Source organism: Oncorhynchus masou, chromosome 32 (assembly GCF_036934945.1).
Source record: "Oncorhynchus masou masou isolate Uvic2021 chromosome 32, UVic_Omas_1.1, whole genome shotgun sequence".
Lineage (NCBI taxonomy): Eukaryota > Metazoa > Chordata > Actinopteri > Salmoniformes > Salmonidae > Oncorhynchus > Oncorhynchus masou.
This window is the reverse complement of record NC_088243.1, coordinates 44415389-44432868: the sequence shown is the minus strand read 5'-3', so window position 1 is coordinate 44432868 and position 17480 is coordinate 44415389. Positions and strand designations below refer to the sequence as shown.

Sequence of the window (17480 nt, the reverse complement as noted above, 5' to 3'; positions counted from 1 at the left end):
GAGTATAGCCCACAAAGATCTCCGCCATGGCACAACCCAAGACTTGCCTAGTTAAATAAAAGTTTTTTTTTTTAATTAAAATTTTAAAAAACCCAGACAGGATGACCACATCGGTGACTCAACCCACTCAGGTGATGCACCCCTCCCAGGGACGGTATGAGAGAGCCCCAATAAGCCAGTGACTCAGCCCCTGTAATAGGGTTAGAGGCAGAGAATCCCAGTGGAAAGAGGGGAACCAGCCAGGCAGAGACAGCAAGGGCGGTTCGTTGCTCCAGAGCCTTTCCGTTCACCTTCCCACTTCTGGGCCAGACTACACTCAATCATATGACCCACTGAAGAGATGAGTCTTCAGTAAAGACTTAAAGGTTGAGACCGAGTTTGCGTCTCTGACATGGGTAGGCAGACCGTTCCATAAAAATTGAGCTCTATAGGAGAAAGCCCTGCCTCCAGCTGTTTGCTTAGAAATTCTAGGAACAATTAGGAGGCCTGCATCTTGTGACCGTAGCGTACATGTAGGTATGTACGGCAGGACCAAATCAGAGAGATAGGTAGGAGCAAGCCCATGTAATGCTTTGTAGGTTAGCAGTAAAACCTTGAAATTAGCCCTTGCTTTGACAGGAAGCCAGTGTAGGGAGGCTAGCACTGGAGTAATATGATCAAATTTTTTGGTTCTAGTCAGGATTCTAGCAGCCGTATTTAGCACTAACTTAAGTTTATTTAGTGCTTTATCCGGGTAGCCGGAAAGTAGAGCTTTGCAGTAGTCTAACCTAGAAGTGACAAAAGCATGGATACATTTTTCTGCATCATTTTTGGACAGAAATTTTCAGATTTTTTTAATGTTACGTAGATGGAAAAAAGCTGTCCTTGAAATGGTCTTGATATGTTCTTCAAAAGAGAGATCAGGGTCCAGAGTAACACCGAGGTCCTTCACAGTTTTATTTGAGACGACTGTACAACCATTAAGATTAATTGTCAGATTCAACAGAAGATCTCTTTGTTTCTTGGGACCTAGAACAAGCGTCTCTGTTTTGTCCGAGTTTAAAAGTAGAAAGTTTGCAGCCATCCACTTCCTTATGTCTGAAACACATGCTTCGAGCAAGGGCAATTTTGGGGCTTCACCATGTTTCATTAAAATGTATAGCTGTGTGTCATCCGCATAGCAGTGAAAGTTAACATTATGTTTTCGAATGACATCCCCAAGAGGTAAAATATATAGTGAAAACAATAGTGGTCCTAAAACGGAACCTTGAGGAACACCGACATTTACAGTTGATTTGTCAGAGGACAAACCATTCACAGAGACAAACTGATATCTTTCCGACAGATAAGATCTAAACCAGGCTAGAACTTGTCCGTGTAGACCAATTTGGGTTTCCAATCTCTCCAAAAGAATGTGGTGATCGATGGTATCAAAAGCAGCACTAAGGTCTAGGAGCACGAGGACAGATGCAGAGCCTCGGTCTGATGCCATTAAAAGGTCATTTATCACCTTCACAATTGCAGTCTCAGTGCTATGATGGGTTCTAAAACCAGACTGAAGCATTTCGTATACATTGTTTGTCTTCAGGAAAGCAATGAGTTGCTGCGCAACAGCCTTTTCTAAAATTTTTGAGAGGAATGGAAGATTCGATATAGGCCGATAGATTTTTATATTTTCTGGGCCAAGGTTTGGCTTTTTCAAGAGAGGCTTTATTACTGCCACTTTTAGTGAGTTTGGTACACATCCGGTGGATAGAGAGACGTTTATTATGTTCAACTTAGGAGGGCCAAGCACAGGAAGCAGCTCTTTCAGAAGTTTAGTTGGAATAGGGTCCAGTATGCAGCTTGAAGGTTTAGAGGCCATGATTATTTTCATCATTGTGTCAAGAGATATAGTACTAAAACACTTGAGTGTCTCTCTTGATCCTAGGTCCTGGTAGAGTTGTGCAGACTCAGGACAACTGAGCCTTGGAGGAATATGTAGATTTAAAGAGGAGTCCGTAATTTTCTTTCTAATAATCATGATCTTTTCCTCAAAGAAGTTGAATTTATCACTGCTAAAGTGAAAGCCATCCTCTCTTGGGGAATGCTGCTTTTTAGTTAGCTTTGTGACAGTATCAAAAAGGAATTTCGGATTGTTCTTATTTTCCTCAATTAAGTTAGAAAAATAGGATGATCGAGCAGCAGTAAGGGCTCTTCGGTACGGCATGGTACTGTCTTTCCAAGCTAGTCGGAAGACTTCCAGTTTGGTAAAGACTAAGAATGTTGGGTCGCCTGAAGTAGCTGAGTAAGATAATTATTTAAAGCAGTTAGCTCAAATAGCAGAGCTTCGCTGTCCCTTTGGTAATCAAGGTGAACATTTTAAAACTTTTTGTCACTTCACAGTCCCCTGAGGGCATAAGCAAATCTCGCATTTTTGAGCTCCATTTGTGTAACACCAATACCCTGTCATTCTGTCAGGAATATCACACCATATTGTTATTCATACTCTTAAATTCGCCCGCCGGGTGCACGGCTGAGGCACAAACTTATTAGCAAGATTGGATTATTTGAATCAGCTGTATAATGCTAGGGCACAAACCAAAACGTGCACCCTGGGTGCCCCAGGAAAGACTTTGTGAAGCCCTGCTGACCAGGCTGTTGGTGTACTGGAAACATTTTCCCTATGAGCAAAAGATGTTGAAAATACATATTTTGGGTTGAAAAGACTTTTAAAATGTGTATTTAGTTCTCTCTGGGTTGTATCAACATCTCAATGTAGATGTTTATTTACATAGATTGAAAGAAGTCATTGAAAGTGACGCATGGAGATACATGTTTTTTCCAGGACTCCGACACCACTTCCAAGGCGTTATCATTAGTGCTTTGAAATGTTCTTGTTCACCACATAAGTCAATTGTTTAATTCTTGTTGTCGAAAGGGATGGAGAGTGTGGAATCAAGTCAGTCTCTGCCTGGACCAAAACCATGATTATTTGTGGATGCAAATTCACCATTCCTCTGGTTTGAACTCCTGGTATCCTCATTTACTTTTAAACAGATTCATTCCTCCCATCTGGTGATCAGATAGTTATTAGACACTGGTTTTCACTCACCGTGTTATTATCATAGATCAGCAACACACACCTCTCCGCCCATGTCTCCAAACATTCTGACATATACCAACTAGCGCATGTTCCGAGAACCATTACATTTTAGTAATTTAGCAAACACTCTTAGCCAGAGCGACTTACAGTAGTGAGTGCATACTTTTTTGTATTGGTCCCTCGTTGGAATCGAACCCACAACCCTGGCACTGCAAGCATTTCTTAGAGCTTGGTGAGAGCATGGTTGTCCTATGGTTATTTTGATACAACCTTCCCACAACTTTCTGGGATAGTTGCTTGGCTTTGGAACATTCTCAGCACATTTAAGAAACTTGACCCCAAAAAAACATGTTATTTTTGGCATTTCATTGCTCTGACACAGAACGTGTCAGAGCAGTTCAAACATGGTTACATTTCATTTCAATTTTGGTAATGTTCTAGGAACATTTTCTAACTGGTTTGACATTGGGAATGTTCTCAAATACTTCAGAGAACGTTAAGAAAAACTTCTCCTGTGGGAATTTCAGTACATCAAGCAAAACATTTCCTGCATGTTTCCTCATGGTTCTACTTAAGGTCATGTTCTTAAATTGTTCAGAGAACGCTAAGAGAACTTTCCATAGGCCTCCCGAGTGGTGCAGCAGTCTAAGGCACTACATATCAATGCTTGAGGCATCACTACAGACACGGGTTCGATTCTAGGCTGTGTCACAACTGGCTGTGACTTAAGTCCCATAGGGGGGCACACATTGGCCCAGCGTCGTGCGGGTTAGGGGAGGGTTTGGCCCGGGGGGCTTTACTTGGCACATCGCGCTCTAGCGACTCCTTATGGTGGGCTGGGTGCCTGCAGACTGACTTGTTGTTGTCAGTGGAACAGTGTTTCCTCCGACACATTGGTGCAGCTGGCTTCCAGGTTAAGTAGGCAGGTGTTAATTAAGAAGCGCGGTTAGAAGGGTCATGTTTCGGAGGATGCATGATTCGACCTTCACCTCTCCCGTGGCGGTTGGGAGGTTGTAGCGATGAGACAGATTGTAATTGGATATCACAAGTTTAAACAAAAAAAGAAACATTCCATAAAAACATCAATTCCGTTCTCAGCAATTAAAATAAAGTTTTGTATGCGTAAAAAACATGGCATGGCAGTTCCATCCTGGTGGCCCAGTGGACTAATTCCATAGACAGAGAACATAAGATTATAGGTTTGAATCTCACTGATTCACAATAAAAAAATAAATGTGTTTGCATGATTAATGCCGAAGGAAAGGAATTTACATGTGTTCTATCTATGCTTGTAGTTCAAAAAAGTTAACCCAAAATAAGCTAGCAGTATTATTACAAGTATTATTTTTATTTATTTTTATTTTATTTCACCAGGTAGGCTAGTTGAGAACAAGTTCTCATTTGCGACTGCGACCTGGCCAAGATAAAGCATAGCAATTCGTTCCAGTCATGGGCAGCAGAGAACTGGAAGGAAAGACGACAAGATGAGGAATTGGCTTTGGGGGTGACCAGTGAGATATATCTGCTGGAGCGCGTGCTACGAGAAGGTGCTGCTATGGTGACCATTAAGCTGAGATAAGGCGGGGCAGAGACCTGTAGATAACCTGTAGCCAGTGGATTTGGCGAGGAGTATGAAGCGAGGGCCAACCAACGAAAGCGTACAGGTCGCAATGGTGGGTAGTGTATGGGGCTTTGGTGACAAAACGGATGGCACTGTGATAGACTGCATCCAGTTTGTTGAGTAGAGTGTTGGAGGCTATTTTATAGATGACATCACCGAAGTCGAGGATCAGTTAGGATGATCAGTTTTACAAGGGTATGTTTGGCAGCATGATTGAAGGATGCTTTGTTGTGATATAGTTAGCCGATTCTAGATTTAATTTTAGATTGGAGATGCTTAATGTGAGTCTGGAAGGAGAGTTTACAGTCTAACCAGACACCCAGGTATTTGTAGTTATCCACGTATTCTAAGTCAGAGCCGTCCAGAGTAGTGATGCTGGACGGGCGGGCAGGTGCGGTCAGTGATCGATTGAATAGCATGCATTTAGTTTTATTTGTGTTTAAGAGCAGTTGGAGGCCATGGAAGGAGAGTTGTATGGCATTGAAGCTCATCTGGAGGTTCGATAACACAGTGTCCAAGGAGGGGGCAGAAGTATACAGAATGGTGTCGTCTGCATAGAGGTGGATCAGAGAATCACCAGCCACAAAAGTGACATCATTGATGTATACATGAAAGAGAGTCGGCCCGAGAATTGAACCCTGTGGCACACCCATAGAGACTGTCAGAGGACCGGACAACAGTCCTTCCGATTTGACACACTGAACTCTATCAGAGAAGTAGTTGGTAGACCAGGTGAGGCAATCATTTGAGAAACCAAGGCTGTCGAGTCTGCCAATAAGAATGTTGTGATTGACAGAGTCGAAAGCCTTGGCCAGGTCGATGAATACAGCTGCACAGTAATGTCTCTTATCGATGGCGGTTATGATGTCGTTTAGAACCTTGAGCGTGGCTGAGGTGCATCCATGACCAGCTCTGAAACCAGATTGCATAGCGGAGAAGGTATGGTGGTATTCAAAATAGTCAGTAATCTGTTTGTTAACTTGGCTTTCGAAGACCTTAGAAAGACAGGGTAGGAAAGACAGGGTAGAATCACAGACAACACGAAAGAGAGGTTGAACAGGCTAGTAATAGGGGTTGCAACAATTTCGGCAGATATTTTTAGAAAGAGTGGGTCCAGATTGTCTAGCCCGGGTGATTTGTAGGGGTACAGATTTTGCAGCTCTTACAGAACATCAGCTATCTGGATTTGGGTAAAGGAGAAATGGTGGGGGCTTTGGCGGGTTGCTGTGGAGGGTGCTGGGCTGTTGACCAGGGTAAGGGTAGCCAGGTGGAAAGCATGTCCAGCCGTAGAGAAATGCTTATTAAAATTCTCAATTATAGTGGATTTATCAGTGGTGACTGTGTTCCCTAGCCTCAGAGCAGTGGGCAGCTGGGACGGGGTGCTCTTATTCTCCATGGACTTTACAGTGTCCCAGAACTTTTTTGAGTTAGTACTACAGGATGCAAATTTCTGTTTGAAAAAGCTTGCCTTAGCTTTTCTAACTGCCTGTGTATATTTGTTCCTAACTTCCCTGAAAAGTTGCATATCACGGGGGCTATTCGATGCTAATGCAGAATGCCACAGGATGTTTTTGTGCTGGTCAAGGGCAGACCGGTCTGGAGTGAACCAAGGACTATATCTATTCCTAGTTCTAAATTCTTTGAAAGGGGCATGGTTATTTAAGATGGTGAGGAAGGCACTTTTAAAGAATAGCCAGGCATCATCTACTGACGGGATGAGGTCAATGTCATTCCAGGATACCCCGGCCATGTCGATTAGAAAGGCCTGCTCGCAGAAATGTTTCAGGGAGCATTTGACAATGATGAGGTGGTCTATTGTGGTCTATTGTTGGTCTATTGTTTGCAGACCCATTACGGATGCAGGCAATGAGGCAGTGATCGCTGAGATCTTGATTGAAAACAGCAGAGGTGTATTTGGAAGGCGAGTTAGTTAGGATGACATCTATGAGGGTGCCCGTGTTTACTGATTTGGGGTTGAACCTGGCAGGTTCATTGGTTCATAATTTGTGTGAGATTGAGGGCATCAAGCTTAGTTTGTAGGATGGCCGGCATGTCCCAGTTTAGGTCACCTAGTAGCACGAGCTCAGAAGATAGATGGGGGGGCAATCAATTCACATATGGTTGAGGGCACAGCTGGGGGCAGAGGAAGGTCTATAGCAAGCGGCAACAGTGAGAGACTTGTTTCTGGAAAGCTCAAATTGTTTGGGTACAGACTAAGATAGTAATACAGAACTCTGCAGGCTCTCTCTGCAATAGATTGCAAAACCGCCCCCTTTGGCACTTCTATCTTGGCGGAAAACGTTATAGTTAGGAATGGAAATTATGGTTTTTGGTGATTTTCCTAAGCCATGATTCAGACACGGCTAAGACATCTGGGTTGGCAGAGTGTGCTAAAGCAGTGAGTAAAACAAATTTAGGGAGTAGGCTTCTAATGTTAACATGCATGAAACCAAGGCTTTTACGTTTACAGAAGTCAACAAATGAGAGCACCTGTGGGGTGGGAGTGGAGCTAGGCACTGCAGGACCTGGATTAACCTCCACATCACCAGAGGAACAGAGAAGAAGTAGGATTAGGGTACGCTTGAAGACTATACGAACTGGCCGTCTAGCACGTTCAGAACAGAGAGTAAAAGGAGCAGGTTTCTGGGCACAATGGGCATAGATTCAAGGCATAGTGTACAGACAAAGGTAAGGTAGGATGTGAGTACATTGTAGGTAAACCTAGGCATTGAGTAATGAAGAGAGAGATATAGTCTCTAGAGATGTTTAAACTAGGTGATGTCATGTAGGAGGTGGAACAACATGGTTGGTTAAGGCATATTGAGCAGGGCTAGAGGCTCTACAGTGAAATAAGACAGTAATCACTAACCAGAATAGTAATGGACAAGACATATTGATATTAGAGAGAGGCATGCGTAGCCAAGTGAATATATGGGTCCAGTGAGTGGTTGGGCTGGCTGGGGACACAGCGATTCAGACAGTTAGCAGGCCGATGCCGGGGCTGAACAAGCTAGCAGACCGGGGCAAGCTAGCACTTAGCAGGCCTGGTTAGCAAGCAAGCAGTTAACTTGGGCTAGCAGTTAGACCGAGCAGGTAAGCTAGCAGTTAGCAGGCCGGGGCCGGAAACTAGCAGTTAGTAGACCGGAGCAATTATTATTATTGAAACATTCAGTGAAAGATTTAAGAAAGTTATACAAAAACCTCCAAATAACCCATAATTTCTGTTCCCATAGCATTAATAAAACCTCCCAGGGAAACTTTCAAGGAACCAGAGTAAAACGTTCTCAGAACCTTCCTGCAACTTATAAATTGCCAGAACAGATGAAATTTAGGATTTTTTTTTTTAGATTAACCCTGTCTTTGTTGTTGACCTCTAACCCTTGTGTCTTCCTCCTTCACAGTGAACAGAGTATCTGCCAAGCCCGCGCCTCAGTCATGGTGTACGATGACGCCAGTAAGAAGTGGGTGCCAATCAAGCCGGGACAGCAGGGCTTCAGCCGCATCAACATCTACCACAACACGGCCAACAATACCTTCCGCGTGGTTGGGGTCAAACTACAGGACCAGCAGGTACACACACACACACACACACACACACACACACACACACACACACACACTAAGGTGAATTTGTCTGTTCTAGTAATTTCTATGGACCTACATACAGTGCCTTGCGAAAGTTTTCGGCCCCCTTGAACTTTGCAACCTTTTGCCACATTTCAGGCTTCAAACATAAAGATATAAAACTGTATTCTTTTGTGAAGAATCAACAACAAGTGGGACACAATCATGAAGTGGAACGACATTTATTGGATATTTCAAACTTTTTTAACAATTCAAAAACTGAAAAATTGAGCATGCAAAATTATTCAGCCCCTTTACTTTCAGTGCAGCAAACTCTCTCCAGAAGTTCAGTGAGGATCTCTGAATGATCCAATGTTGACCTAAATGACTAATGATGATAAATACAATCAACCTGTGTGTAATCAAGTCTCTGTCCATAGGACAACAATCAGTCGTATTTTGCACAAATCTGGCCTTTATGGAAGAGTGGCAAGAAGAAAGCCATTTCTTAAAGATATCCATAAAAAGTGTTGTTTAAAGTTTGCCACAGGCCACCTGGGAGACACACCAAACATGTGGAAGAAGGTGCTCTGGTCAGATGAAACCAAAATTGAAATTTTGGCAACAATGCAAAACGTTATGTTTGGCTTAAAAGCAACACAGCTCATCACCCTGAACACACCATACCCACTGTCAAACATGGTGGTGGCAGCATCATGGTTTGGGCCTGCTTTTCTTCAGCAGGGACAGGGAAGATGGTTAAAATTGATGGGAAGATGGATGGAGCCAAATACAGGACCATTCTGGAAGAAAACCTGATGGAGTCTGCAAAAGACCTGAGACTGGGACGGAGATTTGTCTTCCAACAAGACAATGATCCAAAACATAAAGCAAAATCTACAATGGAATGGTTCAAAAATAATCATATCCAGGTGTTAGAATGGCCAAGTCAAAGTCCAGACATGAATCCAATCGAGAATCTTTGGAAAGAACTGAAAACTGCTGTTCACAAATGCTCTCCATCCAACCTCACTGAGCTCAAGCTGTTTTGCAAGGAAGAATGGGAAAAAATTTCAGTCTCTCGATGTGGAAAACGAATAGAGACATACCCCAAGCGACTTACAGCTGTAATCGCAGCAAAAGGTGGTGCTACAAAGTATTAACTTAAGGGGGCTGAATAATTTTGCACGCCCAATTTTTCAGTTTTTGATTTGTTAAAAAGTTTGAAATATCCAATAAATGTCGTTCCACTTCATGATTGTGTCCCACTTGTTGTTGATTTTTCACAAAAAAATACAGTTTTATATCTTTATGTTTGAAGCCTGAAATGTGGCAAAAGGTCGCAAAGTTCAAGGGGGCCGAATACTTTCGCAAGGCACTGTATGTGACGTAGATATGGGTATTCTGCCCTTGAGTTGCGTTTCCATGCAAAACTCGACAGATAGCTAACAACTAAGTCTTCAATAAAACTCCCAAGGCGTGACTTTTCTTGAATTAATATATTGAAAACGTTTATGTTGTGAAACTGCAAAATACAGAAAAGAATATACTTTAGTATTCAATTCACACCGACATACTGTAGCTGTACATTAAACATTTGAAGTTGAATAAATACAAAGCACGCGCTAAGGTACCATGCATCTGGCATGATGCCAAACCATATAGCTAATTGTTAACCATATGGTAATTGGCTCATTTCATTACTCTAATAATCTACAACCATCTATGTAGAATAACAAAGCATATTACACTAGAAACAGTAACAAAACTACAGTATTGTATATTTTAAAATTAGTTTGCATGACGCATGAGCAAAGTAATACATCTAACGACATACATTAAAGGCATTGCAATTTGTGAGTAAATGCAACCAACATTGATATGTAAGCAACTCTATCAATAACAAGATTATCATCATTAGCTAAATGCTTGAATCGAACTTACAAACAAATATTTTCCCAAGGCTGAAGCGTGACAAGAAATAACTACATTGAAAGACCTGCACCGTAGCGTTGTTTGTCGCTGCTTCTATGCGTGCAGAACAAATTCTGTACTTCCTGTTTGCGTCGTCTTTCTAAGTACCAGAAAGCGCCACTAGGGGGCAAATAACACCATTGAACACAATGAAAATCCAATTTAACCATTGTAATAAAATAATCTGTTACCTTCTAACAGGATGGCAGCACACTCCCCGCCTGGTATAATGAAATTGTGCCACTATGAAATAAAACATATCAAGAAACAAATAATGTCCTTTCTATTTTTATCTTTTGTCTCTAGGATGCTTCAGAAAGAAGAACAACAATCTCTGAGATTGGTCTCAGAAACACCTTAGCAGCTCCTTGCTTGACAATTTTTAGTTCTACTTTCCTAACCTTTTTGTCAGTACTGGGAAAGGTTTTTACCACAAGCCCGACTGGCCAGTCATTTCTGTGTGCCTGACTGTCTTTCAATAAGACAACATCTCCCACTTTTACATTTGGCTTTTCTGCTGTCCATTTTCTGCATCTCTGCAGCGTTGTCAGGTACTCCTGTCTCCACCTTTTCCAAAAGGTGTCAGCGAGACACTGGACTTGCTTCCACTGTTTTCCATGAAGGTCGTTCATGCTGAAGTATCCAGAAGGGGCTGAGGTAGCGCTGGTCTTTTGTGTAAGTAACATTGAGGGTGTGAGAATGGTAGGCATGTCAGGGTCGGTGGATACTGACACTAAGGGTCTCGCATTAATTATTACCATAACTTCAGACATAAGAGTGCTCAAGACCTCATGTGTGAGACGAGTGGAGCCCGTCTGAAACAACATAGCATCAAGAATACGTCTGGCAACCCCAATGAGTCTCTCCCAAGAACCATCCATATGAGACGAGTGTGGAGGATTAAATATCCAAGTACATCCCTTATCTGAGAGGTATTTAGTCAGTTCTTAGATTCCTACTAGCTACTGATGTCAGACCATCAGCGATGTAGAAGTTCCTGACTACATATTGCTTGGGTTCTGACCCGTGTTCCTTCTCACCCTGTAGCGCTGCTCGTCTCATGCAGTAGATGGCTACGGCTGGTGAAGGGCTGTTCCCAGATACATGGACTTTCATCCTGTACTCAGTTATGTTTCTATCTGGGTTGTTGTCTTCATACCAGAGAAACCTTAAGTAATCTCTGTGATCCTCACATACACCAAAACAGTAAAACATTTGTTGCACATCTGCTGTTAGTGCAATGCAATCCTTGCGGAAACGCATTAGGACACCCAAGAGTGTGTTGTTTAAGTCTGGACCACTGAGCAGAACATTGTTAAGTGACACGCCTTGACACTTAGCACTGGAGTCAAATACTACTCGTATTTGTTCAGGCTTTTGTGGATGGTAAACACCAAATATGGGCAGATACCAACGTTCTTCGTCTCCCTCTAGTGACTGTGAAGGTTCGGCTTGGTCGTTATCCAGCATCTTTTGCATGAAGTCAATAAAATGACGCTTCATGTCAGGCTTTTTGTCTAAAGTCCTGCGAAGTGATGTGAGACGGTTCATGGCCTGATCCCTGTTATTAGGAAGGCGACGTCTAGTGGGGCGAAAGGGTAGTGGAACCACCCAGTTGTTTCCATCATCCTGGAAAACCTGTTTGTCCATAACGTCCAAGAAGGCTTTGTCCTCCACTGAAGGTGCTGGTTTATCATCGTCTTGTGTTTTGTCGAACACGGAACATCCCAGGCTGTCTGTGTTCACAGTTGTGATTGGATCTCTCGAGTGCACTGTAGATGGAGAGATGTGTTTCTGAGCTACGCTGTTGTAGTTCTCTTTTACCTGGATGATGTCAGGGCAAGGGCTCAGATAGGATGTAAGACCATTTTGAAGTATGTTTGTCCTGAACACGTTAACATTGGCTGGTCGGTGAGCCGTTCCCAGACAGACCTCACCCACAATGACCCACCCGAGGTCGAGTCGCTGTGGCATAAGGAGTGTCGTGGGGCACATTGATTTGCTCTCATACCTTGTGTACCCTTAAGATGTCTCGTCCTAAGAGCAGGAGGATGGGAGCGTCTGGGTCCACAGCTGGAATTCTGTCCATAACTGGTTGCAGATGGGGATGATGATACGCAATGTCGGGGGAGGGAATCTCCATCCTATCGTCTGGCATCATATGACACTCAGAGTAGGGAGAGTGAGCTGCATGTGTCCGTCTATAGACTCCACCATGAAGTTGACGGCTCTCCTGCCTGAAGTCTATTACCCCAGAACACGTCTTCATGGTGTATGGAGCAGAGTTGTCATTGATGTTGAAGAGACTGAAAATCTGTCTTGGCCAGAGATTTGTTAGTTACTCTGTTCATCAAGCACTACATACATTTTGACAGCTTTCTCTCTTTCCCCAGCCGGATAAGCTTTGACTAGGCATATTTTTGAACATGATCTTGGATTGACTGCCTCACCACGGATCTCTGTACACTTTGAGGTGACAGATAGAAGAGCATCGTCACCTTGCTCCCCGCCATGCTCTGTCTCTGCTGTAGCGGTGTCTGTATTTGTAGGGGCTGGGCCTGGATGCAGAGCAGCAAGATGCCTGTCGCTGTCGCACTCAGAGCACTTGATTGAAACCTTACAGTCTTTAGCTCTGTGCTGAGTTGACCCACAACATTGAAAACAAATGCCATTATCTTTGAGATATGATTTGCGCTCATCTAGAGTTTTGTATCTAAACCCACAACACTTTTTAAGAGGATGAGGCTTGTTATGTATTGGGCAGTGACGGCCAGGGTTTTCAACCTTTGTCTTACTGGGTTTGGTTTGGTGGTCTGAGGCCTCAGATGACACATCTGTCTTGTATACAGTCACAGGTGTCTTGCTGCTGTACCTGGCAGGTTTCTCACTTTTCATGGACACCTGGTTAGTTGAGGTGTAGAGGGTGAAGCTGGGGTCATTTCTAATTTTCGCCTGGTTCCTGATGAATCTCGAGAAGAACGAGAATGGTGGGAATGCTACCCGATAGTCCTCCTTATATTTGGATCCCTGTGCTATCGATTTTTCTTGTAAACTGAATGGAAGTTTCTCTACAATAGGGTTTACCCCCCGAGATGTGTCCAGATAAGCGAGGCCTGGAAGGTACCCTTCTACTTTAGCACACTCCAGTTCGAGAAGAATGTCACCTAGTTTTCTTAGTTTGTGATTGTCTTTGTTAGCCAGTTTTGGAAAATCATCAATTTTCTTCAACAGTGCATTCTCGATCACTTCGGGTGTACCATAGCACTCTTCTAGTCGTTGCCAGACCATGTTAAGCCCTGCTGTTGCATTGAAAATATGGACAGATCTAATTCTGTTTGCTTGCTCAGACGACTCTGCCCCTAGCCACTTGGTAATTAGATCTAACTCTTCCCTGGCTGATAAATTCAAGTCTCTGATCGCATTGAGAAAGGATGCTTTCCATGCCCAATAATTTTCAGGGCGATCATCAAACTTCAGGAGTCCGGAACTCACCATCTCACGTCATAGGAGGTACTTGATGAGGTCTGGTGCCACTTGTGACTCAGGGAAGTTGTGTGTGTGTGACTGGAAGTGGGCTTGCTTTCCATTTCCACCATGCTGCTGTTCATTTCTTTTGAACGGAGAGTCTCTGCTCATGTTCTGTTGTTTGCTACTTTCTGGATTATGGCATGTAGCTGGGTCAACACTAAGCTCTTGTTTCTCCACTTCAAATGGAAGTTCAGCAAAGTAGGGCCTAGCATGTTGTTGCACATACTCACATGTACGTTGGACTGGACTTAAGGGCTGTGTCCCTGTGTCTAGTTCTTTGCGAAGCTCTCTGCGTTCTGCTCCTACAACTTCTTCAAAGGCTGCAGCTTCAGCCAATGCAGCAGCAGCTGCTCTCTCAACTTGGAGAACATTTAAACTTGCCTCGAGGTCAGCTTTTTGCTTCAACAAGCTTGCCTCTATTTCTGCCTTTTGTTTCATCACAGAAGCTTCCTTCTCAGCATAAGCAACTTGTGCGCGTGCTGCGTCAGCCTTGGCGCGGGCTTTGATGGCTGCAGAACTCGCCGTTGGGGATCTGCTTGACTGTTTTGATGACCTTGATCTTGTAGATTGAGACTTGGTCCCAATGTGCTGAAGAGGCTCTTCCATCTCACTCTGTTGAACACCTGGCTCTGGTTGCTGCATCATAGACTGCTGGTCTTCCCTAGGAAGAGAGGCTTTGTTTGCTGATGAACGTAGAAACAAAACCACCGTGCGTGGTTATACTTGAGCTTGGGCTCGATGTGATGATGTTTTTTCACTATTCTGCCCTTGAGTTGCGTTCCCATGCAAAACTAGACAGATAGTTGTTAGCTAAGTCTTCAATAAAACTCCCAAGGCGTGACTTTTCTTGAATGAATATATTGAAAATGTTTATGTTGTGAAACTGCAAAATACAGAAAAGAATATACTTTAGTTTTCAATTCACACCGACATACTGTAGCTGTACATTAAACATTTGAAGTTGAATAAATACAAAGCATGCGCTAAGGTACCATGCATCTGGCATGATGCCAAACCATATAGCTAATTGTTAACCATATGGTAATTGGCTCCTTTCATTACTCTAATAATGTACAACCATCTATGTAGAATAACAAAGCATATTACACTAGAAACAGTAACAAAACTACAGTATTGTATATTTTACAATTCGTTTGCATGACGCATGAGCAAAGTAATACAGCTAACGACATACATTAAAGGCATTGCAATTTGTGAGTAAATGCAACCAACATTTATATGTAAGCAACTCTATCAATAACAAGATTATCATCATTAGCTAAATGCTTGAATCGAACTTACAAACAAATATTTTGACAAGAAATAATTACATTGAAAGACCTGCACTGTAGCGTTGTTTGTCGCTGCTTCTATGCGTGCAGAACAAATTCTGTACTGTCAGGACCCGGTTTCGAACCTGGATCTCCGGAGTGAGAAACAGTCACTTAACCAACTGAGCCACGAATAGACAGCAGAACCCAGAAGATGAGGCAGACACAGCAGTACTTAAGACGGTGTATTTAATAAAGAAAAAATCCTAAAATACAAAAAATGGCAAATCCAAAAGGTGGTAGGTAAAACACAAAAAGACCTCAAAAGAAACTCACCAAAAATAAACAAAAACAAAAAACAGAATACCACAAGAACGTCACCCGGAATCGACAAGAGCACACAGAACACTAGGGCAGGGTGCTAACATACAAACACAGAGCACAGAACTGAGGGAAACAAAGGGTTTAAATACAATCAGGGGAAACGAGACACAGGTGCAAATAATAATGGGGATCAAGGGAAAAACATAGGGACAAAAAGCACAATGGGGGCATCTACTGACCAAAACCCGGAACAACCCTGGCCAAATCCTGACAGAATCCCCCCCCCTAGGAACGGCTCCTGACGTTACTACCAGCTCTCTCAGGGTGGAGAACCCTGAACTGACGAATGAGGTCAGGGTCCAGGATGTCTTTGGCAGGAACCCAGGAGCGCTCCTCAGGACCGTAGCCTTCCCAGTCCACCAGATACTGCCAGGACCGCTGCACCCGGCGGGAATCCAGTATCCGGTGGACGGTATAAGCCGGCTGGCCTCCAATGACACGAGGCGGAGGGGGAGGTCTGTCTGCCGGGACAAGGGGAGAAAAAACAACAGGTTTTAACAATGACACATGAAATGTGGGATTAATCTTAAGGGATCTGGGTAAGTGTAGGCGATAAGAAACTGGGTTAACTCTCCTGGCAACCTTGAAGGGACCGATGTATTTTGGGACAGCTTGCGAGACTCCACCCGTAGAGGTAAGTCTCTTGTGGAGAGCCAGACTCTCTGGCCGGGGCGCAGGGTAGGCCCGGGACGGCGACGTCTGTTGGCTTGTTGTTGATACCTCTGTGAGGAACGCATCAGATTAAGACGGGTCTTCCTACACATAAGCCGACAGCGTCTGACGAACCTCAAGGCTGAAGGCACTCTGACTTCTGCCTCCTGGTCCGGGAACAATGGAGGAGCATAGCCAAACTGACACTCGTGCGGGGACATACCAGTGGAGGAGGAGCGCAAGGTGTTGTGCGCGTATTCGGCCCAAACAATAAAGGATGACCATGTGGACGGGTTGTCACGAGTCATACATCGGAGGGTGGTTTCCAGCTCTTGATTCATCCTCTGTTTGGCCGTTGGACTCCGGATGGTACCCTGAAGATAGACTGGCAGAAGCCCCCATGAGTTGGCAGAAGGCCTTCCAAAACCTTGAGGCGAACTGGGGACCTCTGTCAGAAACCACATCTTGAGGAATGCCGAAGACTCGGAACACATGATTAATTACCAACTCAGCCGTTTCCTTGGCAGAAGGTAACTTAGTCAGAGGGACGAACCTGGCCGCCTTTGAAAACCTGTCGATTATGACTAGGATAGTAGTATTGCCATGGGATGGAGGAAGTCCAGTAATAAAGTCCAATGAGATATGGGACCAGGGTCTGTGGGGAACAGGTAAAGGGTGAAGGAGTCCTTGAGGGCGGAGGTGAGAAGATTTGCCCTGGCAGCACACGGGGCAGGCATTGACGAAAGTGGCAACGTCTTCTCTTATGGTAGGCCACCAGAACTTACGCTGGATGAACTCCAAGGTGCGACCTACGCCCGGATGACAGGTGAGGCGAGAGGAGTGCCCCCACAGAAGGACCTGAGTCCTCACTGCCTTGGGGACAAACAACCGATTGGCAGGGCCTCCTTTAGGGTCCGGTTCGCTAGCTTGAGCACGTCTCACGGTATCCTCAACTTGCCACGAGATCGGAGCCACAATCTTAGCAGCAGGAAGGACAGGCATGTCCGTGTCATCTCGAATGGCAGGAGCGTAGACTCGGGACAGGGCATCCGGTTTGAGATTCTTCGACCCGGGCCGATAGGTGAGGATAAACTGGAATCGATTGAAGAAAAGAGACCATCTAGCTTGTCTAGAGTTCAATCGCTTCGCCTGCTGGATATACTCCAGATTTTTGTGGTCCGTAAGCACTTGAAACGGGTGAGAAGCCCCCTCGAGCCAGTGTCTCCATTCCTTCAATGCCATCTTAACCGCTAGGAGTTCACGATCCCCCACATCGTAGTTCCTCTCAGTCGGGGTAAGCCGGTGTGAGAAGAAAGCGCACGGATGAAGCTTCTTGTCTTCACCCCTCTGAGACAGGACAGCTCCAACACCAACCTCTGATGCGTCTACCTCCACCACAAATGGTTCATCCGTAGTCGGTAGT

The 17480-nt window shown here is 44.2% G+C and overlaps 1 protein-coding gene across 1 annotated transcript in view; it reads left to right on the top strand.

Moving 5' to 3' along the window:
• LOC135526117 (ena/VASP-like protein) overlaps positions 1-17480 on the top strand; it is an 80243-nt gene that overhangs the window by 21771 nt on the left and 40992 nt on the right. Inside the window, exon 2 of the mRNA XM_064954230.1 lies at positions 8087-8255. Within this exon, the coding sequence (XP_064810302.1) occupies positions 8087-8255 (169 nt within the window). The remainder of the gene's footprint in view (positions 1-8086; positions 8256-17480) is intronic.